This window comes from Hypomesus transpacificus, chromosome 10 (assembly GCF_021917145.1).
Source record: "Hypomesus transpacificus isolate Combined female chromosome 10, fHypTra1, whole genome shotgun sequence".
In the NCBI taxonomy this organism is placed as follows: domain Eukaryota; kingdom Metazoa; phylum Chordata; class Actinopteri; order Osmeriformes; family Osmeridae; genus Hypomesus; species Hypomesus transpacificus.
The window spans coordinates 7,677,443-7,701,702 of NC_061069.1; the positions used below are offsets into that span (position 1 = coordinate 7,677,443).

General features: G+C 40.5%; 3 protein-coding genes across 4 annotated transcripts; 1 reads left to right on the forward strand and 2 right to left on the reverse strand.

Annotated features, from left to right (window-relative positions):
• The first annotated feature begins 17 nt into the window (after positions 1–17).
• slc22a13a (solute carrier family 22 member 13a) lies at positions 18–4,342 on the forward strand. Its single transcript, XM_047027984.1, has 11 exons — positions 18–555; positions 909–1,342; positions 1,456–1,559; positions 1,716–1,870; positions 2,035–2,203; positions 2,303–2,423; positions 2,703–2,797; positions 3,138–3,352; positions 3,467–3,575; positions 3,687–3,893; positions 3,992–4,342. Exons 2-11 carry the CDS (start codon positions 968–970, stop codon positions 4,065–4,067), a joined length of 1,626 nt encoding a protein of 541 aa, XP_046883940.1. The 5' UTR covers positions 18–555; positions 909–967; the 3' UTR covers positions 4,068–4,342.
• On the reverse strand, positions 4,224–8,400 carry LOC124472858 (LIM domain and actin-binding protein 1-like). The gene is made up of 3 exons (XM_047027983.1): positions 8,274–8,400; positions 6,331–8,043; positions 4,224–5,181 (listed from the first exon to the last, which is right to left on the reverse strand). Exons 1-3 carry the CDS (start codon positions 8,381–8,383, stop codon positions 5,115–5,117), a joined length of 1,890 nt encoding a protein of 629 aa, XP_046883939.1. The 5' UTR covers positions 8,384–8,400; the 3' UTR covers positions 4,224–5,114.
• A 350-nt stretch (positions 8,401–8,750) lies between these two features.
• Positions 8,751–23,368, reverse strand: xirp1 (xin actin binding repeat containing 1). Of its 2 annotated transcripts, XM_047027549.1 has the most exons (8): positions 23,312–23,368; positions 22,663–22,800; positions 22,522–22,564; positions 22,018–22,359; positions 21,840–21,921; positions 17,375–17,526; positions 16,993–17,034; positions 8,751–16,202 (listed from the first exon to the last, which is right to left on the reverse strand). In XM_047027549.1, exons 2-8 carry the CDS (start codon positions 22,776–22,778, stop codon positions 9,018–9,020), a joined length of 7,962 nt encoding a protein of 2,653 aa, XP_046883505.1. In that variant the 5' UTR covers positions 22,779–22,800; positions 23,312–23,368; the 3' UTR covers positions 8,751–9,017. The 2 variants fall into 2 exon arrangements, with proteins under 2 accessions (XP_046883505.1, XP_046883506.1); XM_047027550.1 differs by lacking the exons at positions 21,840–21,921; positions 22,018–22,359; positions 22,522–22,564; positions 22,663–22,800; positions 23,312–23,368 and adding an exon at positions 20,307–20,574.
• Between the last annotated feature and the right edge of the window lie 892 nt (positions 23,369–24,260).

The following is a 24,260-nucleotide window of genomic DNA, read 5'->3' on the forward strand; positions in this document are numbered from 1 at the left end:
TTAAGCACATCTCAACCTTTTATAGCATACAGCTCCTTATGCAGCTCACTACTTTACAAGGACCAGCTATACCGAAATCACTACATCACATGTCAACAGTCATCAGTCAAACTTGGTTTATTGCCCTGATGATTTTCTTTGTGGACCATCTTCACAGAAGAGATGTATAACTTAAACAGAACATCTAAAAGTGTTCAATGTCTTGCTAAAACCAATTAATGAGGGCAAGCTTATCAGGAACTGAATTAAATCCCAAAGACTACAAATGTGAATAAATAAAATACAAGGTAAATGTGACGTTGCAATGTTAATTTACCTACAGTACAGTGTGTGCAACCTACTCCTGGTGTATTACACGTTGTCTTGGAGCCTTGGGATTTATGTTCAGCGTTATGTAATATAACTCTGGAGGACAAAAGTCAGCTAAATTATACCTGTAAAGAGTCACAAGACAGACACCCAACAACATCATTGCATGATTTCTCTGTCTGTGCAACAACTGTAACCCTGAAGAGAAAAAACAACATTTTATAACGCTTGAATACTGTTTGAACAGTAAGTCACATTCTTAAACAATGAGTACAATTATATAAATGTTTCTGCTTTTCTAATCATTTGAACCAGATAGGCTTGTTGCTTTGGTTAGGATAGACTGTATAGTAGGAAGGTTTGAGTAATATTAAACATTGTTGATGTGCATTTCTACTGTATGAGATATCGTATAGTGTACAATTAAATTAATTCTTCAGAGCAAAAATGGCCTTCTTAGCTGGAAAGCTATAGATAAAGGTTACCAATGAATTTTACAATGGTGCTAATGTTTTATGACCTAAAAGTTGGACATGTGAAGTAATCTGCTGAATCATTGCCATTGTTTTGTGGTTAAACATTCATTTATTTTTTCAAAGGTACTACTGGGACTCCCCTCTGTCATTCTAGTGCTTTTTCAAATAATTGTTTGGCAAACATGACGGATTTTGGAGAGATCCTGAGGACCATCGGTGACTTTGGATTGTTCCAGAAGCTTATTCTGTTTGGTCTCTGCTTTCCAAATCTCATCTTACCTTTCCACCTCGCCAGCCTGATTTTTATTGATGCAGATCCCAGTCGCCACTGTAACACAGACTGGATCCTTACAGCTGGTCCTAATCTAACCACAGAGGAGCAGCTAAATCTGACTGTTCCTCTTGAGCTGGATGGAACATTCAGTAAGTGCCTGATGTTTGTTCCTGTGGACTGGGACATCAACACCATCAGGGAGTATGGACTCAATGACACCACAGAGTGCCAGAGTGGATGGGTGTACAACAATCCAATGTATAAGGCCACCATTGTAACTGATGTAAGTATATGAGTCTGAACAAAACACATTAAAATGCCATTCTAAATTAAATATAAAAAAACTGGCTTTCAAGCCTAACCAGTTCAAATTATATCAGATGTGGTTTGTTGCAGTTTAATCTTGTCTGTGGCAAAGCTAATGTGGTGGGACTGGCACAAACAGTGTTCATGGCAGGAATTCTACTTGGTTCACTCTTGTTTGGGCCTTTTGTTGAGTCGTAAGTTGTATTTTATGTCCAGAAATTTCATTTTCTTTGTAGTTTTCAGTTAAAATCATATTTATATAATAAAAAATGTGCACAATTAAAGTAGAAATTGAAGACAATTATATTTTTGAGACTTTTAGTACTAATTTGTGTTTTTTCGTTCTCCAGATTCGGTCGTAAACGAGCAACTCAGATTCCCATGGTCCTCATGTTAATTTTTACTGTTACAACAGGGCTATGTCCCAATTTCTATCTATATCTAGCATCCCAGTTTTTGGTTGGCGTTGCATATGGAGGATTTCGAATCAACTGCATTGTGCTAGGTACTCTTTACTGTAATACATCAGACAATTACTATTTAGTCGTTGTCAGGCTGGATGTAATTACGTTGAATACAAACATTTATTCCATCATACAGTTATGCCTTGTGCAGTAAAGAGCAACAAACACAATGTTTGAGTAAAGTTGAGATTGTTAATTTTTTTAGCGACAGAATGGATTGGGGTGACCAAGCGTTCCTACGCCTCTTGTGTAAGTCAGCTTTTTGGTGGAATTGGGCAGTGTATCCTTGCTGGCACTATCTATTATATCCGTGACTGGAGATTGGCACAGTTTGTCATGGCTTCCCCAATTGCAGTGGTGGTCATGTATATATGGTGTGTATCTTCCTAAAATAATCAACTGACAAACAAAATTGAAATCCTAAATCAATTATAAATGACTAATTCTTATATTTTGATCCACTTCTTCGCCAGGTTTATTCCTGAGTCAGCTAGATGGTTACTGGACAGGGGGAAAACAGAGGAAGCAAAGGAGTTGATTCTCAGGGCAGCAGCAATAAACAAACGCCAAATTCCAGATACTTTGTTAGAAAAGGTAAGGTACTCCAAGATGTGGTACTGTTGTCTGAGTAAAAAAACATAATTGATATCTCATGCACCAGACAGGCTCAGTGCATGCAGATTTCACCTACATTCCATGCACAAAGAACCAGGGGCGTGTTCAGGGGGTGGCCTAGGGTGGCACGGGCCACCCCTGAAATCTGATTGGCCACCCCAATATATGATTGGCCATATGCCCAGTCAGAGGTGGGCCACCCCTGGTGCCACCCCTATCAAAAATGTCTGGACACTAACTAACTGTGCTTTCTTACAGATAACTGAGAAAACAAGTGTGCAGAGGGGAGGCATATGTGTTCTCATCAAATCACCTGTACTCAGGAAGTATTTCCTTACAATTACAATAGGATGGTGAGTGCAATGTTACACACCTAACACCAAATAAATTATAATATTAACTTTGAAAAGATGATTGCACAGGTACTGCAATCACAATTAGACCACAGGTCAGTATCAATGAGAAGTGATAGGCCATGGAAAAACAGCATTTATGTTTGACTATATATAAGAGACCTCTTTCCATACATCCCATTCCTTGTTACACCTGTATATGGCACTGCACCCTATACATTCATTGTCGAATTGGAAGTGTTACCCAGTGGAATCCCTAAAGGAAATGTTGGATTATTTTCAATTCTGAAAAAAAAATCTGCAACACTAACAGGATAATGTTTTCTCAATTAAATCCAAGGTTTTCATTAAATCTTTCCTACTACTGCCTGTCATTCAATGTTGGGAACTTTGGCTTGGACATCTTCTTGACTCAGCTCATGTTCGGACTCACAGAGATACCAGCTCACATCCTTTGCATCTGGCTGTTAGAAGTCGTGGGGAGAAAAATATCATTGATGTCTACCCTTCTGATTGGTGGATTTGTTTGCACACTTATTCTTGTTGTTCCACAAGGTATAGTTTAGGGAGATGCATCATTTTCCGCTATTGCCTTCTGTTTCTGTATGTTATTGTGTCTCCTGGCTACAGATAACTGGAATATATTGTGCATCTTTTCTAACATTTCAGACAATGCTATTGTTATTACTGCCCTTGCTACCACAGGGAGGTTCTTCATGAACTGGGCAGGATCAGTATGTAATGTCTATGTCCAGGAGCTGTTTCCCACATCAGTAAGGTAGGTCTTTTTAAGTTTCCAAACTTGCCAGTAAAATAAATGTGACTTGTACTTTATTAATTAAACTTGGGTGTATTTATGCTGTTACCATAAGCCTCTTCCTACTTTCAGACAAACTGCCACGGGTCTGGGCTCCATAGCAATTCGCGTTGCTGGAATGCTGTCCCCTTTACTGAATTTATTAGTTATGTTCCACTGGGCCATACCCACCATAGTCTACAGCAGTCTGTCATTAGCTGGAGGGGCTCTTGTCTTTCTTCTTCCTGAGACTACAAGAACAGAACTGCCTGACTCAACTGACGAGGCCGAGGGGAAGAGGTGAGTCAGCCGGGAGGAACAGAAACGTAACTGAGACAGTGAACGACGCCAGCACATTCCATAATGAATAATCATTTTCTTTATGTACTCTTTTACAGAAATGTGATGACGAAGAAGAAAGGATTTGTCCATATAGAGGATAATCCACAATGTGTTAAGTCAACTAAGCTTTAAATGACCAAACCCATTTTCAAAAACGGTCTTATTGCTTTGCTAGCAGTTTATTACGTAATTGACAATCAAGTTAGTACATATGGGGTATCAAGGCAGATTGACAGAAATCATATATTTTTATTTTAGAAACTATTTCACATATCATATATCACATAATAAAAGTGGTTGATTAAACACATTATAGGTCAACTTTATTTTTTTATTAGAATAACCATTAAAAATAACATTTACACAAAATGTGAAAATACTTAATGGCATTAAAGTAATTCACTGTTATGGCGTGTTTCATTTCAAAAGCAAAGTTGTAAGTTGATTTTGACTGTTACAATTGTTTGGTTATATATTTAAAGACTTTCACACATACATATTATTGATTGTTAATAGCACATTCAAATGCAATTGTCTTAAAAAGTTAAGGTACAAGTTAAACAGGTAAGGACATTGTGTATGTATTGTTTGAATAAACTGAGCCTTTTTTTCTTGAAAATATATATTTTAGATAATGGCTTTTGGATTTAACAGAATGTCTTCTGAATATTACAACGCATGTCTATTTAGTTTTAATTTTAACAACAATCAACAAAAGGCCCTGTGTATAAAATGCAACAATCATTGTTTTAAACATATTTTATACCTTTAGGCAATCACAAGGAATTGTATGTTAAGATAGACATTTCAATAGTGCAATACTTAATGTAGGTGCTTTATATTTCCAAATCCAAACCAATAATTAAATGTACGCTATCACTGGTTTGCATAGGATTAGGGAAGTTATAGGTACTGTATATACTTGAGTGATGTCACTGGAAACAAGTACAACTACAATATGAATGCTGAGCCATACATTTATAATCAGTCATTACAGTAACATAATCTTGGAATTCAACCTAATCAATGATGCACTGAAACATACCTTTATGATACTTTGAACATGGTGTATAACTGTCAATAAAGAGCTGATGATGTTTGACCAGTGCATTTTAATGATATAATCAATGATCAAGTTTATGATGATCATATTTACAAGCTTCTCAATCATTGGCATTATCAGCCTAACAAATCATCCATCCAGCTGTTATCAGTGTTTGGAGGTGCTATTGGTGCTGGACTACTGCCACTACTGTTAGGATCAAAGAAGGAATCCATGAATGCATTTGGATCACTCGCGGGAGACGTGTGTGATATTACAGATTCTGATGTTAGGATGTCAGGGTGGAAAAAATCACTTTGAACTGCAGGGGGGGACCCCGCTGTGTCATCCAAAGCCAGAAAGTCATCAAAGCTATTAGGGTTGGTTTGACTGGGCAGCTGTGTGGAAACACTTCCATTGGTCAAGCTATCGTTCATACCAAAAATATTATCAGGAATTACAGAGATACTTGGGCCAGAAAAGATGTCTGCTCCATCTTGCTTAATAATACTGGCAGTAAATTGCTCTGTGCTGAATATATCAAAGTCAACATTTGGTGGAATGGGTGTAGAGAATTCAAAACAAGTTGGGTTATGCCCCTCTAAGGATTCGTTTTTAATACCATTATTCTCATCTTGCCTTTTGGACGTTTGATCAAAGACATCAAGTGTGTGCGTTGTGAGAGAAACAGGGGGAGCACCAGCTGAAAGAATGTCGATACCTGGAGAAAGTATTGCTTTTGTGTCACCTAAACTATTTATTGTCTTCTCTGTTTGTGATAGATCCAGGGGATTGAGGGGGTATTGTGGAATGTCCTGACCCAGTTCAAAAAGCATTCCTGTACTGACATCATTTTGTCTCTCTTCTGGAGAGTCAAGGATTTCATTGGACTGGTCGAAAGAGCTGTCTGTGTTTATCTTAATTGACAATGACTCGGGAGGTAGGACATTTAAATCATCTTTAAAAATGTCACCTGCGAGTTCCTGTGGACTGTTTCCCAAAATGGCATCACTACCCCATGTTGTTTTAAAATTAGCTAAGTCCTCAGTTAACGTGTCGTTAGTTATGCTTGTTTTTATGAGTGAATGGCCTTCAGTCTCAAGACTCTGAAACTGGGGTCCAGGATTACCAAATGGGTGATTAGTAACATTGTCGATTTCTTCAGAGGCTGAAAAAACGGGTTTGTCCAGTGTTAAAATGTCACCTATGTGGTGAGTCAAAGCAGTGGAAGCTTCCAGCGTGGGTAAAAGGCCTGTCAATGGATTGGGGTGAGCAGAATCAGAGATTTCACTGACAATGTCTATGACCTCTGTTTCTTCCAGAAGTGAGTGTTTAAATGTGCTACTATCCTTTTCTTTTTCAGTTGCATCCTCTTTCACCCCTTCAACCCCCTCAAGTTTCTCCATTGCCTGAACAGTCTTTTTTGTTCCATCTTGCTCCTTTAGCTCGGCTTCCTCAGTTTTCTTTGTATCTTTCTCTGGTGATGACTGGAACAGTTTTCCTAAGATACCCCTGGGTTTAGGGTCTGGTTTCTTCTTTTCTGTAGGTTCAACCTTGTTGTTCTTTTCATTGCTACCTGTTATGAAAAGTTTGGACAAAGGGCTCTTCCCCTTAGACCAGGATCCCCTTTTCGCTTGGGTTGTCTCACTCTGTTTTCCCATCAAAGAGTTGGACCTCTGGACTCCGCGGTGACCTCCACTCTCTGACCCTTTTACTGGAGCATCATTTTGTAGCTGTTTTTCATTATTGGAACAAATGATTGGAACCACTTCCTTAAATTCAGACTCTGGTTGACTTTTCCTCATATTTTGATCTCCTGAATGAGACACATCTAAGTGTTCAGCTCCATCTGATACTTCCTCTGAACGCTCTGCTTTGTTTTCCTCATCATCAGTTACCTTGACAACCTCGGATTCCCCTGGACTCACTGTGTGTCTCTTCAGACTCATACTGTCTTTGTTGACCTTTCCTGGGGTGTTTGGCTGTGGCTTGTCCTGAGTGATATCCTCATCTGCATGAAATCCTTTTGAAACATCAACCTGTCCTCTACCAAAACCATCCATTGTATCCTGAGGATTCTTTTCATTTGAATTTGGGGTCACTTCACTTTCAAACTCTTTTGTGCTTGCATCAAAATGTATGTTATTCCTACTGTCAACAATTACCTCAAGAGATGCATCATCTGAGTGTTCTTCCCTTTTATTCTGAGTTCGTACGCCTGAGCTCAGTTCAGAGGATGATGAATTATCAAGATTGGTATCAGTGTTTTGGGCAAACCTGACAGACTTTTTAGCTTTACTAAGAAAGTCGTTTTTTTCTTCAGAACTTGAATTTTGTTTCTTGATTGCAGGTGGTGTGGCCTGAATGTGATCTGACTGATCTCTTGTCTGTTTTTTGATGGGGAATGACTTTCCTGTAGGCATACGAGAGGAAGAGAAATTCACTACTGTTGTTGATGTGTCTTCTTGAAAAAGTGTTCTTTTGAAAGAAACACTCCATGGTTTGGATTTGTTTGATTCTGAGATCTCTGTTGGGTGTGACAAAGTCTTGTTGGATTTCTGAGTCAGAACTTTAGATGATGTTTTATCCTGTTCTCCTGTTCTGACCTTTACCTGGTCCCTCTTTGATATATTTCTGTCAATGTGTTTCTCTGAAATAGGACTGGTCCAAGACTTTTCTTTGGCTTGTTGGTCAGTAATGGACACACTCTTCCAAGTCTTAACTTGCTGTGCTGGACTGCCCCTTGGTTCCTTTTTCTCTGGTGGCCAGCTCTTTTTCAGTTTGTTCCTGTTATCAGTACCATTGTTTGCCAAAGGTTCTTTGGGTGGCAATGGAGCCAGCCTCACTGCAGAGATCTGTACTGAGCGATCAACAACCATCAAGTTGGCTTTAGATGCTTTCTCAGTCACATTCATGTCTGGCTCTGTTTCTTCGGTCTTTTGAAGCCAACGGTCTTTGTGTTGTTTGTGGCCAAATCCCTCATCATAATTTCCCTTTGTTTTAAAGAGTTGTTGGTAGTGAAAAATGCAATAGAACTCTCCATAAAGAGAAGAGGAGTTTCTGATGCTGCAGTTGAGTAGAATAAAACACATATTGTAGTAATTGTATTAGTGGTATGAGAAGAATTTGATTGAAATTGTTTAATTACTAGGCCTCTACAATTGTACAGTAGGCAGTTAAAAAATATTGAATTGTGTTGGATGTATTTGTCAGATAACCCTTAGTTGATTGCATTTTAATACACATTGCAGAAAGGAGTGATTTGCAGACTGGAAGAAAAAAAACTAAAATCTCACCTGAGCTTCTTTTTACAATGCTTACAGCAAAAGCAGTTGTTGTGGAGGACAAGATTATTGGCCATCATTCTCTCCATTGGGTATACAGGTGTCAAACAGGCTGAACACATCTCTTTTGCAGGTGACTGAAACTGATAGCAACAACTTCATGATTCGAATTTGACATTATACAGTAGAACATTGAAATGAGAATATATTTACTAAATGTGTAATGAAATTCTTAATGCATAGAGCAAAGTTGGCCATTATTTAATACTTTAAGATGGGCAAGTAAACAGTTTGAAAGTAGTTTATTAAAGATGGTACATGAGGATATAAGCTTGAAGATATGTTTTTCAGAACGTAAACACCTTTTCCTAAGGATGATGTAGTACCAAGCATTGTTTTTCACTGGTTGTTGATAGACAGCAAAATGTGTCATGTACTGAATATTAAGTACTTATAAAGAAAGTATGAGATATACAATTTCAACCACAGTAATTGTATAAGACATTTATTTGATAATTTACACAACAACACAGTCAACAGAGGGGGTTTTATCATACAAAACCATGTATACAGTATAAAAAGCAACAAAAAACATCTATAAAATGTATGTTAATACATGTATTTTTTATTTATTAAATAGAATGTATTGTTTCACTAAGATAAATTATTCAAAGGACATGAAAACAAAAGTGATAATTGTACCTCACAATAATTAGATAAAACAAGAAAAACAGTTCTAAGTTTCAACACAAAATGTTACTTTTTCCCAGCCTTTTGTTGACCGAATGTTACAAAAACAGTTCCTCCTTCTTTGACACTGGACTGAGCACTCTCTGTGAAGGTGTGTCCAGATCTTCGTATTAAAGGGGATGCCATAACTTCATATCTTGTTGGACAGGAGACTACTTCAAAGAGTGGGGCAGTTTTAGTCTCAGACTGCTTGGTGACAAAAGTAGACGTTTTGGAGGAGACAAATTTGTTACCAAAACAATCTGTCTCTTCATATTTTTCACTGACGGTCTTTGTGCCAACTAATCCAGCAGGAGCTTCCGGGACAGTTTGCACTTCTAGTACGCTGACCTTACGTTTTGGACTCACAGGACTGCTGAATTGGTTGGAGGATCGAGAGGAAGTGAGTTGGTCCACATCAGCATTGACTCCATTGCAACTTTGAGAGCAACCCTTTGCTTTTGTCTTGAAAGTTGATGATTTAGGGGACGTGGATTGTTCTGGATGCTTTCTGGCAGCAGAGTGAATGGAGATGAAGGACGGTGAGGATGGGGAGCTCATGCATTGTTTGACAGGAGGCGTGTTGAGCACTTGAGCAGGTGCTTCTTCTAACGTTTTTGCTTGACCTGAACATCCTTTCATTTTTATCTCTGATGTTGGTTTAACCTTTTCTGTTTTAGTTTTGCTGGACACAATGCTAATTTTCCGAATGTTGTTTTGAGTAGCTTGACAACTTTGCTCAGAGTTCAAGGATTCATTAAAGAGTCCTGACAACCCTGCTATATCGGCCTCAGATTTTAAGTTGGAAACAGAATACAAGGCTTTCCGTATTGCCTCCTCTATATCAATGAGTTTTGCCAACGTTTGCTCTTTTAGATTCATTATTTCATGGCTTGCCTTTTCCAGGTCTACAAATGCAGCCTCGACTGAGGCACTTTCCATTTCAGTATTCAATGACTCTTTTTCAACCTTCTTTTCCCTCTTCAAATGACTTTGCGTTTCAGTTTTACGTGGAGTGACTATCCAAGCAGGAACATTCTCAAATAATGTTTTTAAGGAACCCACATCAACAGTGCTAGTCTCCCCCTCTATCTCTTGAACTTGGGATAAGATCGTCTTGAGTTCCTCCCGTTTCCTTAGATTTTCAAAGATTTCCATTGCTGCTGTCACATTTCCCTTCATAATTTCGTCCTTGTGGACAGACAGCCTCTGTCGTCGTTCACCCTCTGTCTCCTTCTTCGCTTTCTTCTTCCTCAGTACAACTTTGTCCACAGCTTTTACCTGTTCCTCACCAGCTCTGCTATTCTGAATAGATGGAGATCTCTTTGCGATGATGGCTGATGCCGATTCCTGCTGACCTGCGTTTGAGTACTGTGTATCCTGTTGCATGGTGGATTTGTTCTGATTCTTTACTTGGCTAACAGTTTCTTTAACTGCATGGATTTTTTTGGCAGAAACAGGGAATGAGTCCACAGTGTTCTTATCCTTTCCCCCAAAGTTCTGGAGAGCAACTTGAAAGCCCATGTTTATTTCTGTTTTAGTGCAACTATCATTTGCATAGCTCTGCATACACATTCGGATCTCTTCTGCTGCATTTATTTTCTGAATTTCATTTTTATCCATAACACATTCATTGCAATTTGCAATTGTCAGGTTCTTGTCTGTTTTTGTTTCACATACCGGTGGTTCCACTATGTCTTCTAATGCTTTCCTATGTACATTTCTATCAGATTGTAGTGTATTTGAATCTCTGGAAACTTGAGTATCGTTGTTTGAAATGATCTGTGGTGAGCCTTGCTTTGCACCTTTGGTGGTTTTTAGAATGCTCATTTCTCTTGAATGGTCGTTCTGTGGTAAATCCTGTCTGTGTTCTCTTTTATTTGCCGATGTTTCACGGGGAGTGGAAGGAGAAGACGACTTCTCCAGTTTTGTCTTGGGAGTGATTATTGGGGTTTGCGATTTAACTTTAACAGGGCAAGGTGCTTTTGAAAGAGAAGGAATATTCTGTGCTGTATCACTTGATAATTTTGAGCGCTGTGGTTTGGGCGGTAGGGCTGGTTTCTTGTGTTCTTGTGATTTGTCACTTGTTTTGGGGGGAAGTGGAGGTGGCCTTTGGTCTTCTGATGAAGGTGTGTTTTCCGTTTTGTGTGTAAGAGTGACAGGATCTGAATTCAGTGTTGTCATGGCAGGTGGCTCTCCATAAGTTACTGAAACCGAAGGAGACAATTCAGTGTCAGATGGAGGCATAGATACTACAACACCTTGTTTGTGCACAGTCTCAGAATCCACTTTCTTACTTGGCCCTGAGTAAGCTTTACCTGAATTCCTGTAAATCATTGCAGTTTTAAAGTCTCCTTTGGACACATTTACACTAGACCTCTCAAGAGATTGCAAAGCCAATTGCATATTACCTCTTATAACATCTTCTTTGTCTAGAAGCCTTTGCTCTGTCGCAGCATTCTGAAGAGACTTAATAGCAGCCTTCACATCTCCCCTCAATACCTCAGCCTCTGTCTCTTCATCAGTGTTTTCAACATGATACTCTGATTTAACACAAGATTGGGATGGTATGGTGTTGGACTGATGGAAGGCATCTTCACTAACACAGATATTCACTACGTCTGCACTCTTTGACACTGCTCCCTTAGGGCAAGCCTCAATCCCCTCATGGATTCCCTTTTTTGTTTCTGTGTCACTGACCTTTCGAAAAGTCGTGGTGATCCGCTGACCTCTGGAGGTGCACGAAGATGTAGACTGTGTTGTGGTTGTTGACCTTTGCTCTTGTGATGAGACATTCACGTTGTAGATTTTGCCAGGAACAACAATTTCCCGTTCTACTCGCATGCTCTGGTTCTTTGCCAACTCGAGGGACTGTTTAGCTGCCTTCACATCTCCTGACACTATTTCCTCTTTGAAGTTCAGCGAGTCGTTATCCTCTGGTTCTGGACCTTGAGCTGATAAGTCAATGTCATATATGGTTCCTGGTTTGATGACTTCCCGCTCCACATTCATGCTTTGCTTTTTTGCCCGCTCTAAGGACTGTAGTGTTGCTTTGATGTCACCAGCTACAATTTCCTCCTTTTCCACTGTGATAGGTTGCTTCACTGCCTGTCCAAGTTGTTGCTTGGCTGATGAGATATCCCCACGGATTATGTTTTCTTTTGGAACACAGTGTTCAATGCCAAGGTCAATGGACCCCTCCGAGCTGAACACTTTTTTGGCGTTCTTCACGTCTCCTGGCAGGACATCTGAAATTGTTCGCTCCACCTGCTGTTTTTTCTGACAGAGAATTCTCTTTGCCTCCTTCACATCTCCCTGCAGGATTTCAATCTGTTCTTTTGCTCCGAGGTCAAGTACATCACTCTCCTCTGGCTCACTCTGGAGACTCTTCAGGTATTGAAGATCTCCTTTCTCAATGCAGTTCCTGTACAAGTTCACATTCCCTTTCTCATTTTCATCTAATCTATACGAAACAGAGGTTCTCTGACTATTGGCGGTGGCTAGAAGGTTTCCAATAGTGGACTTCACATCACCCCTTGTGATGTCTTGAGATTCAGCTCTGGTTTCAGTGTGACAGAAGAGGCTGTACACAGTCATCTCTGCTTGGCCCCTGGCAGATTCTTGCATCACAATACCTTTCTTCATTATATTATTTTCAACTAACAGGCTTTCAATCATCTCGGCAATGTTTTGCATTCTTTGGTCACCATCTAGATTGACAGTTGAAGATGGCTGATTGACTGGAAGTTCCAAAACTGTGGTGTTAACGTTACCCTGTTCACCCTCACTTAGAAGGGTGATCCTTGGCTCCATGTTTGGTTTGCATAACAACTGTAACATGATGTTTCTAATGTTACCTTCTACCCTTTCTTCTTTCAGAATTTCTATGTTTTCTTTGCTAATGAGCTGGTATTTTGCCATGTTAACATTACTGATCTCATTTGCCTCTATAACAATGCCACTTGAGTGAATGAATTGAAGTTCAGAAAGACGAGTGAGACTGTCTACCACACTACCAACGGTGATTTTATCCAGTGGTGTCGTTTCAAACATCCAGGTGGTGCTCTTCACATCTGCTTTTGGTATGTTCTCTTCAACAGCATGGGCTGAGGTGGCATCAACCTCTTTGAGCTTGTCTAGAGGCTGGGATTCAAACAGCCAGGTACAACGTTTCACTTCTCCCTTCTGGTTGTCTTCTCTGTGGACAGTTTTCACTGGGCCCTGCTCCTCTGCTCCTCCCTTCAGGCTGTCAATAGGCTGGTTTTCAAAAAGCCAGGTTGACGTTCGGACATCTCCTTGCTGGACATCAGTAACACTGACCATTCGGACATACTTCTTGTGAGCGGACTGCTCAGATTCAAAGAGTTGTTTGTTAAGCTGCACGTTATGTTTTCCAAATTCCTCCACAACCTTGACTGAAGGCTCCTCTCTACATGTGAGAGTGTCCAAAGGCTGCGTCTCAAACTTCCACCTGGCAGACTTGACATCTCCTTTAAGAACGTCCTCTTGGGTAACGGCCCGGATGACATAAATGTCGTGTTCTGCTTTGATGGAATCCAGGGGCTTTGTCTCGAACATCCACCGAGCACCTCTCACATCGCCACTCATCACCTCCTCCTTCTTGACCGTGGTGACCTCGTGAAATTGTCCCTCCTTGTCTCTGATGGCATACAGAGGCTGAGACTCAAACAGCATCGTGCTGGATTTCACATCCACACTGCTCTCACATTCGTCCAAGGAAGCGGATGAGTCCTCGAGAGGCTTTTCTTGGATCTTGTCCAAAGAGAACGTTTCAAATATGAACTTCTTGTTGTGTACATCGCCAGCCTCATCATCGCTGACAGAATACATGCTTGTTCCATTTTGCTTTTTCTCGGTGATCGTGTTGATGGGACGGTTCTCAAAAAGCCAGGTGAATTTGTGAACGGATCCTTTTTGAATGTCTTCATCCTGACCCTCTCTGTCGGACATGCTTTCAGCTTCTGTACCTATTTCATCAAGAGACTGAGACTCAAAGATTTCCTTGACCCTTGATACATCTCCTGACTGAACATTTATCTGGCTGACATATCTGACATCTTGTTCTGTGTCTGTGTCCTTCCTTATTTTATCCAAAGGTTCTTGTTCAAAAAGATGCTTCACAGTTTTAACTCCAGCCTCAGCTTTTACACCATCCTGAATGGTGCTGCATAATTTCAAACTATGCTCATCTCCAGCTTTGATACTGTCCAGTGGCTGTGATTCGAAAAGCCAAGTAAAGGATTTAACGTTAGCATTTTCTATGGCTTCTTTATCTTGGAGCTTGTTTGATTTGTCAGACAAAATGTCCGTGGGTTGGGTTTCAAAAAACCACTTGCAGGTCTTGACATCACCTTTCTGAAACTCATCCTGTTGCACCAATGGATTTGGTGCCTCGTGGTTGAATTTTGAATGGATACAGTCTAGTGTCTGAGTTTCGAAGAGCCACTTTGCCATCTTCACATCTCCAGTTACGTCTTCCTGTCTAGTGATCCCTTTTATAACCTCCATGCTCCCCTTTCCCTCTTGAAACTGGTCAAGCGGTTTGGTCTCAAACATCCATTTGCAGTTTTGGACATTTCCTTTGATAGACTCCTCTCTACTAACAGTTGTGACCTCATGGAAATTTCCTGAAGAGTCTTTTATGGCATACAAAGGTGTAGATTCAAACAATTCTTTGTTACCATTGACATTCCCTACTGTGATGTCTTTTTCACTTTTTCCATTCATCACTTCTTCAGATTGGGTAATGTCACCAAGAGGAATTGTTTCAAAAAGATGTTTAAAAGATTTGACATCCCCCTTTTCAATGTCAAGCTCTCTGACCGATGTTTCTTTTCTGACATTGTAGTTTTCAAACAGTTCCTTTTTGCCCTTCACCTCTCCTTGTTCATCTGCAGCAAGCGACACTTCCTTTAGATGTCCAATTTCATAGCTGTCTTTCAAAGTATCCATTGGTTGAGTTTCAAAGAGCCACAAAGATGTTTTGACATTACCACCTAGGATCTCTTCCTTTTCCTGGTTTGTGGAAGTACACTCCCCTTTCAGAGCTGCCAAGGGTTTTGTCTCAAAGAGTTTTCGTTTGTTCTCAACATCAGCCTCTCCTACAAAATCGTCCACGGTCCGCTGGAATTTGTTCTCCTCGATGCCTTCCTGGGTGTTGAGGAAGGGTTGAGTCTCAAACATCCACCTTTTCCTATCTACGCCTCCTCTCTGCCCTTCTTCCAGCGATATCCCCTGAATGATCTTTACAGCAGAAGTGTCTTTCCTGATGACATCTAGAGGTTGAGTTTCAAAGAGCCAACGAGCAGTGCTGATATTGCTGCTATTGATCTCTTCTCTACAGATTGACTTGATCTCATGGATGTTTCCACTGTTGTCTCTAATGGCACAACAGGGATCTGCTTGGAAGAGCTTGACCGTTTTTTGGACGTCTCCCTTCTGTTCTTGGAGCTCAGACTTCAGCTTGAGGAAGTTCTGGTTCTCGACTGAGCAGCAGTGGCCTAAGACGTCCAGTGGTTTGGATTCAAAGAGTAGCCGCGCTCCTCTGACATCTCCTCCTTGGATGGGTTCCTTCAGCACTGCCTCCACCATCTCACCTTTTTCTTGGTTGATCTCATTCAGGATATCTAAAGGCTTGGTCTCAAACAACCATGTGGATGTCCTGACATCCCCTCTCACAGACACCTGCCTTTCAGCAAATGCCCTTGAGCTGTGTTGGGTGTCATCCATCTCGCAATGCTCAAACATGGAAGATGTTCCCCTAACATCTCCACCTTGCAAGTTCTCCTCCTCCAACAGCTTCTTTGTTGTATGGGGGTCCCCAATGTTGTCCAGTGTCCAGTTTTCAAAGATCCACCTCATGGATTGCACCTCGCCTTGATACCCTGTATCTTCTGCAGATATCTCTGACTGTAGGGCCTCCACCAGCTCATCATCAACAACATCATTGAGGTTTCCTTTTAAGTCTGGGTGAATGTGTTTAAAGAGCCTCTTCAACTCATTCTTTTGTCGCTGTTGGTAGAATGTTGAGAAGGTTTCCTTGGGTGGTGGTACAGGAAGTAAGGGTGCGCTGTTTGCAGACTCTTCATAGTTTAGAGGTCGGGGTGGTACAGGGGGAGGTGGAGGGAAAGACATGTCGTCTTCTTCATGAGAAGCCTCTGAAACCCTGATTTGCTTGGCTACGTCTGCCATCTTCCAATGAAAACAGAAAGGGGAGGGGGTTTGTGTTATTGTAATTTTCATTCTGTTATAAAACAGTATTAGTATATTATTTTGACAAAATATTAGAGAGCCATGCACATAAAAACTGATGCCATAATTTACCTTTTTGAGATGGATGAATGTGCTTCACAGCAAACTATCTTCCACCAAACCGAGGTTAGGAAAACTTCACAACGGTTAGTAGAACAGCGAAGTGTTATGTGGAACTACTGAGCCACCAAGCATTATTTAGTAGTTTAGGTTGCAACACTATGGAGTACTCTATGGAGTTGATGATGTTTTGGTTACAAAAATGGTTAGAAGTGTTCCACGATTGGAGATGAAGACATTGTTGAAATAAAGGTGATATTTTACCAAATGTGATTCCTGGTGGGCTTTAGTAGTAGTAGTAGTACTTTGATCCGTTCGGCGAAATTGCAGAAGCTTTCAAGTTAAGGCAGATGTCCTGATCAAAACCGAGTTACCCCGTTGGATGAAGAGGGCAACAATGTACCTTGTTGCCAAGTGATATCAAGTAATAGACAATGCCAAATAGGGGTCTAAAGATATTATTTTTGTTCTCTCTGGATGCGCAGTGAACATTTATTAAGCAATAAAACCTACCCTGTTTAGTTGCATGTGTGTTTGGATACTGATAATTTAAATTCTGAATCTCCAGTTTATGACAAATGTTGACAAAAGTTATATTCAGTCCATGGCATGCACACACACACACACTTTTGTTAGTCTACTAAGGGATTATAGGCATACTGTACAGTACCTTGCTTAATTTAGTCTTCTTTTCTGATGAACTAGTGAATTCCTAAAAACAAACACATGTATGGTTCAACTAATCATTACACTGCAGTACTGTTTCATACTTGCTAAATTGTTTGTTATCCAGTTACATAAAAATGACATGAACATTTAGAATGTTTAACATACAGTTCCACTACAACAACAAAAAAGACAGTGGTCATCATTTGCTAAATAAGATTGGAAAAAAAAACTGTGCAGGGGGTATATAAATGTGAAATGTATGCTGTGTTTGTATGGGACATCTGTACAGTAAATAAGAAGAATGAAAAAACCATGGTCATTCCGCATTGTGAACCCTTGACCTCAGTGACTGGCAAGGAATGGGAGGAAGGTCATGCACTCACTGGATGTGGTGATCCTCCTGTGGAGTCTGCAGCTGCCACTTTTGACAGATAGAGAGCTGATCTGTCTCTCACTGAGGCACACGTGGATCTCCTCTCACGGTTCGGCCTTGATGGGGTCTCTGCGTGGGTCAATTTCGGATGCCTCTTGTCATCTACAAGAGCAGAGACAATTGATTACTGAGCTGCTGTTTGGATTTTATGATGTATTCTAAAGTACAGTTCTGTGACTGTTATGCGATGCTTGAATAATAAAAAAAGACACATGTAATTTTATATCATGAGTGATAAATCATATACAGTATGAACAGACACAAGTATGTGCTTCTGTGCATCATGGATATTTGTTAGAACCCAGGCCAAATTCAGAATGATAAGACAACAGTCTTGTAACCTGTGGTGACAAGATATTCTTGTTACCCGTGGTATGCAGAGCAGAGGGCTACTAAAACAGTTCTCTGGCATCAGCACAGTGTGTATATATAGCAGAATTGTGTTGCAATGTGTCTTATCTTCTGTCATTCCTTTAAGCATGTGGAAACTATGCTGTCTACGGAAACTATTGCTGTGTTCTCTGACACAGCAATACGTGCTGTACAGACCAGACAAGACAAAACAGTTAGGATACATATTTAGTCACAAACAAACCAATGAAATCTATCAGGAACACTAAATGTCTCAACTTATTTTGTCTAAATGTTGTGAAATGTTAATTACAGTACTTCTGCTTTGCATTTAATAATTAATCAACATAAGTTAAATATACTTTGTTTACCTCCAAAACAACTTCCAATGTGAGACCAACCAGGTGACAAGGGGGTAATAGAGGCTTTGATCCTTTTAGCCAACAAGACAAATGGCCTTGCATAGCATACCAGTTGCCTTCGCCCCTCAACAAATAGCATACCGTGGAATAGCCAGAGAGACCAGGAAAAAACAACAACTGCAAGCTCAGCTGGAGCAACCCTGGTTGTTTTGTTTGTGTGACCTCATCTCCATCGTGCCATCACCACTGACCAAAAGAATGCTACTGTCTGTTGCTGTGGGTAACAAAGTGAACAATCTCATAGTTCCCATATCCTGCCACCAGTCCTGTCATAAACCCCTTGTTTATGATTGAACACCTTCTACGACTTAGGGTGAGACATAAGTGATGAAACAACTGATGTTTTACTATCTCTGTGAAAGATGATCAAAATTAAATAAATACTTTGGATGGTTGGCTGTACACTGCCAATCCAGACTAGTATAGACATATTTTTCAACCTGTTATAAGAATCAAAACAACAGAGGTTAAGCCCTGCAGCCTGGTTTGAGAGGTCAGCAGCTTGGACCTGTTGCATAGGCCCACTAGCTGTAACTAATAGACAGATTTCGAACATACCTCCCTTTTCATGCAGTAAGCTCTCGTCAGACAAAAGGACAGGCTAGCTAGCTGGCGCCTCTCACGAGTCCGGACTTAAAGCATTTTCATAGCTGGGTGAGCAGACAGAATGAACCAACATTACGCCCTGCGAGTCCTGTAGAGGTTTCATCCCAGAGAACTTAGGGGTCAACCTATCAATTAACGCTGAACAATCACACACGTGTTGTTGATGCTTATCATTTTTAAGTTCTGTGGAGATGCAAATAGTACCGCATGTATCTTAAAAAAATATGCAATGCAACAATTTAAAATACTATTGCTCTGCGTGAAAACCAGAAAGGTTTTCAGAACTACCAATCACACAGCGTGTGTGTAATTATAGAGGCACTGTAGCTGCACTTAGACAAAACAGAACTTCTGTAAGTAGCATAGTCATCTTCAAGGTTTTTTGGAATGGGGAAGTTATTTTCATATACGTTTCAAAGGGGTTGGTCTGTCCCCTGGGCCTGTTGAGTTCCTCATCCCTTCTCTCCTCCACAGGAATGGAGGGGAGCTATAAGAGGCACAGCAAATTTTTACGCTGCTGACAGCTGTCCAAATGATTGTCAAATACGGTTGGTATTTGCTCTCAGCCACCTCAGCTGCTTTCTGTTGCAGCCACATACATAGACTATAATCAAAAACACACTTAACAAACTTGGTCAAGTCTACTTGAAGGAGAACTAGATCAATATCAAAGCCCTCATGTAAAACAAACTAATATTCATGAATGTTTTTGAAAACAATGTCACTCTGGTAATCATATTTATTTATGCAACATATACTGTACTGTAAAACTATCACTGTTAATGTTCACAATGTAAGATGGATCGCTGTACTAATTCAAATCTATAATCAGAAGTGTTACAATGTAAATGTATTGGTCATCAAGAGAAAGCCAGTGATTGGTCAAGCTTGTTCTCTGAACCCTCATTCCTTACATGTCTGAGGATTATGGGCTGAGAAATGATGCTCACTTAGGACATCGTAAAGATACCAGAGAAAATAAAAGTTAAGACATTTGTCTCTGGCCCCTTGGGAGGCTCCATTTAGTTATTAACTCTTCAAACTCAGATAGAGACACACACCTGAAGCATCAGTATAGAACAAAGAAAATATTTTTTAAATGAACGTATCCTTTCCTCATAGCTCACAGCATGTTATGTCAATTTCATTTGTTCTGCTAAAGCTGTCTGACAGACTCTCCATGTGATGGAGGTATTCTCCTCCACATGAGGAGTCCTGGATTCAGGTGAAGAACAATCTAGTCACATCTTACAATTATGATGTTATTATTTTGTGTTACTTTCCAAGGCAGCAAATGCTTTCCATAAACATTCTGGGAATAATTGCGATGTGCATTCTAAATCCGATCAAAAAATCTGAATTTACCACTCCCAACACAGCTTTTCTTACTAACCAAACAATATACCTGCCATTTTCATCTGACACAAAAATTCAAAATCACATATCAAAACACATAAATAATCAATATGAATATGAATAAATATGTAAATTGATAGTACTTACAAAAGTAATGTCCAGTGTAGTAAAAAATGTTTTCTAACTTAAAAACAGTTTCAGTCGCTGTTGGTCAGATAAAGTTCCTGTACTGGCTCTCAGATGGCCCCGTGCTGCTAGCCCAGTAGACCGTTTCCTTCCGTTCCTCTATCTGTCTGCTTGTCAGGTCACTGTGCCTCTTTCTAGTCCTGTGGTCCTAGTGACAGCTGATTTTTATCAGATCCGTTGTACCACTGGGATGTTTTGGCTATTTTGGGAGGGAGGGTGGCGGCTGCTCTCTGGGCTGAGTCAATCACTTCTGTTAGTCATAGAGACGGGGTCACCCCCCTGCCCATTCCCAACGCTCCACTGTCACCTCCTATAACGGGCCCAGGGAGGGACCACTGATGTCACTAGGTGCCCAGAGGACTAGACAATAAAAACACTTTCAACTCCTCAGTGATGATCCTATTTTGGTCAAGTGGCGCACACACACATGATAAGCGTGTCAAAGAGTCCATGCTTGATCGCACACCTTCTCTATTAATAAGTATGCTTCCTATCATAACAGTGGTTTTAATAATAGTCTGGTGAATACATCAACCACTTTACGACTGAAACGATAGTTACACACATATCTTACATAGTGCTCAAAACATAAATGTGAAGTTATTCCTTAATACATTTTCTTGTATTGTCAGCCAAAAGTATGAGTGATTTCTTTGACTTCTTGGGATACACAATTTCTTATGGGATCTATTATCCATTACTCAGCTGTTACTGTCACTGAGGGTCAACCTCCGGTCTATGGGATCTCTATGTCAATCCTATTCCTGTCAGAAGAACTGTTCAGGTCTCATAGATGCATCATGGGGTCAAACAGTCAGAGACAGTTTTCTAGAAGTGTGTCCCCCCATGGCTCAAAGCGCTTGTACCTTTTTCATGGTCATAAATGTCAGTGACGACCTTCTGTCTTGAGCATGTGTGCACAGAGCATAGTTATGTGTCTACACATCCACATCCGCTTCTTTTTATAGCAACCTGGGGCTCTCAAGGCCAGGGAACAGGAGCTGCTGGACAACCAATCGCTCTCTCTCCTTTCTTATGGTGTGTTGAGACCGTGCAATGTCTGGGTTATCTTGTGATATTTTTAACATGGTCGCCACAGCCGTCACATTCTCCTTCTGTGGGAACCTAAAGCAGCTTCTGTGGATATGTGGATGTGAATGACTTTGAATGCCCTCAACGTTTGTGTGCTCCACCATGGGTGGGTTCTGTATATAAAAAAAATATCCTAATTTCAAAGACTAACTTTCCTGTTTCCAGTCCTTCATAACCCCAAGTTCAAAACTCACCCAAATCAGGTAAAACAGTCTCTGTCTTCAAAGAAATTAAAAAAGGTTGTAAATTTGATCACAATTTCTTGTTTGTATCTATTTGCAGGAGACCTGAGCCATTTCCTAAAAAAAAAGGGTGACCTCATTGGTTTGGAGGAACCCCGCCATCCCCCGTACCACCAGACCTATCATGTCACATGCTGAATGTTGAACTGTAACTACTCACCCTGTGAGTTTGCGGAACCCCTGACACAGGACTCCGGGACACCAGTTGAGGTCTGTCTACGCCTCTCTGGCTGGACAACACGCTGTGAATCATCAACAGTTTAGAGTTATAATCAGCAATCAGCGTAAAGATTGAATCCACAGCATAGTGATTCTTTCATGAACATACAAACACTCACACACAAATCCACCTGGGGAGGGTTGTCTTTCTTTACTGGAGTCCCTGCAGTGCTGTGAGCCCTTTTCACCACCGGGAGGCACTGTTCCTCCCTGTTACTGGCAGACAAAGCCACACTCAGTCGAGGGGAGCTGGAACAGTCCTGCCGCAAGGTGACCTTCGACTCAAAAAGGGCCCGCAGGGCGCTGGTTCCCACAGGCTCCTTCGGGGGGAGGTAGTCCATGGATCGGCTTCTGGACAGATGGAAGCCTCCTCTGATCTCCCTGCTCTCGTTATGCCCCCCCAGAGAGTCCACTCTGATCTCTGAGTCTTCATATCTACTGGACCGATTCAACACAGATGCCTAAAAAAGTGGGAGTCAAACAAATGAATACAGAACTGCTTTGTGTCAAATACATTGCTGCAGACTACCACTGATGTTTGTTTGTTTGTATCGCTTAAAGGACATAATGGATTCATCAACCCATGTATCATATCATTTATTATCAAGTAACTTGTCCTATACCTCAGCTGATTCCGTTATCCGTAACTCTGCACAGCTCTGGTATCTGTGAGGAAAGAGATAATGTCTTTAAAACATAAATGTAACCATTAACATAACGTGAACATCCAGTGTCAAGTGTGTGATTTTCTGCAACACACTCACTGTTGTACAAGCTGAGAGACAGACTTCTTTTTGTCCCAAAGAGAAGATGCCACCCATGACCTCTCCTGAACCCCAGAAAGGTTCTTCAAAGATTGACTCCTTCTTAGGTTGCTCATTTCCACAGTGAGTCCTCAAGCACTGTCAACATCAGAGTGGAAGTGACCTTGAGGGAGAACTCCAATTTGTATTGGTGGAAAACAGTGGCACACAACATCAACTACGCCTTATTTTATGGGATTCCATTAGACATGTTGCTAGGCAGCTGTGTGAAATGACAGCTTGTCACACACATTGTCATCTGACTCTGTTAATGTGTACTGCAATCACTGATTAGACTGCAGAATTTGCTAGAGCATTTAAGTTCATGTTAGATATCTTTTTTACTGTAGCACCTAATATCAATTATTTCAAATATAGTGCAAATACAGACTTCCTGCACTTTATTCTCTGTATTTCTAAACTTGGTATACTGTAATGCCTTATCCTGGAGTAGCAACAGTTTGTATCTAACTACCCTATAATTACATTCGACAAAGCAGTACTTACCCCAATCCTCTGAATTTCACAAATAAAAACTATATGCGACAAAGCAGTAGTACATCATCACCACAGCAGTCATGAAAGCAGATCTTTGTTACCAGCCACATACCTGCGTGAAGAACAAGACCCCTGGCATTCCAGTCTCTGCTCTTCAGTCATGTGTTCGGAACATCACTCACAAGACTCAATCATGCCAGTGACCAAAGTCCTCTTTTTTATACACTGAGGTTTTAGCTTCCGAAAAAAAGAAAAGATTTTCTTCCTGGACACAAATGTCAACTCTTTGATAGTGTCCTTGTGATGCAATAAAACAAAAAGCACGTTCAATTACACGTACACAACCACCTTGTACTATGTAATGCAAAAATCACCTGTACAGTAACTGAGTCATGTCTTATGCATTGATCATGTGTGATTGACTAGGATGCATGGTGCCAACAGCAGCGGTTCTCATTGTTATTCAACTTAGATGGGAACGACAATATTTTTTATTTTGGCTTGCTTTGCCAATCGTCAAGCTGATCATATCAAACATTTTACAATCAAATACATTGTCTATACCTGTTTTTATTTACAACTATAAACATATTTCACAGTTCTTGACCTTTTGGAAGTTTTAGGTTTGTTAGTGTTGCTAGAGGTGATGGGAGACAGTAGCATTTTCTCTCACTATTCCCACAAATGCCAGTCCGTCATTAAAACAACAATTTTCAACAGTCTGGTTATATGTATCATGACCGATAGCAACATTCTGCTAGGCATTGTTGATCCTTGTGGATTCAAGGTGCTCCCCCTTTCCTCCTTCTCTCTAGGTCTATTATGACCAGCTGGCCTAATCAGATGTCAGTCTTAGTCTTTTTGGCAAAGCCGTCATGTTACTGTATCTTATGCCAACACATAAAAACGGTTTTGTTTGTCTACAGTTCTCATACTTAATAAATGTATATTAACAACAAAGTCTTGCAGTTTGTCTTTATAAAGCGACTTGATGCAGCCGAATCAAAAGCAAAGCAAAATTGTTTTACTGTACCTCCACTTCCTAAAGGTCACAAATGTTC

Coding starts and splice junctions, on each gene's coding strand:
- xirp1 (XM_047027549.1), bottom strand. CDS start 22,778: ATGAGCAACCTAAGAAGGAGTCAATCTTTGAAGAACCTTTCTGGGGTT. Junction 22,360..22,521: donor GGATAACGGAATCAGCTGAG/GTATAGGACAAG, acceptor CCACTTTTTTAG/GCATCTGTGTTGAATCGGTC. Junction 17,035..17,374: donor CAGGAGGATCACCACATCCA/GTGAGTGCATGA, acceptor GTTTGTTTTTAG/GAATTCACTAGTTCATCAGA.
- LOC124472858 (XM_047027983.1), bottom strand. CDS start 8,383: ATGTGTTCAGCCTGTTTGACACCTGTATACCCAATGGAGAGAATGATG. Junction 8,044..8,273: donor CATTGTAAAAAGAAGCTCAG/GTGAGATTTTAG, acceptor ACTCAACTGCAG/CATCAGAAACTCCTCTTCTC. Junction 5,182..6,330: donor GAGGATGCAACTGAAAAAGA/AAAGGATAGTAG, acceptor TAACAGTAGTGG/CAGTAGTCCAGCACCAATAG.
- slc22a13a (XM_047027984.1), top strand. CDS start 968: ATGACGGATTTTGGAGAGATCCTGAGGACCATCGGTGACTTTGGATTG. Junction 3,576..3,686: donor CTGTTTCCCACATCAGTAAG/GTAGGTCTTTTT, acceptor TCCTACTTTCAG/ACAAACTGCCACGGGTCTGG. Junction 3,894..3,991: donor GACGAGGCCGAGGGGAAGAG/GTGAGTCAGCCG, acceptor ACTCTTTTACAG/AAATGTGATGACGAAGAAGA.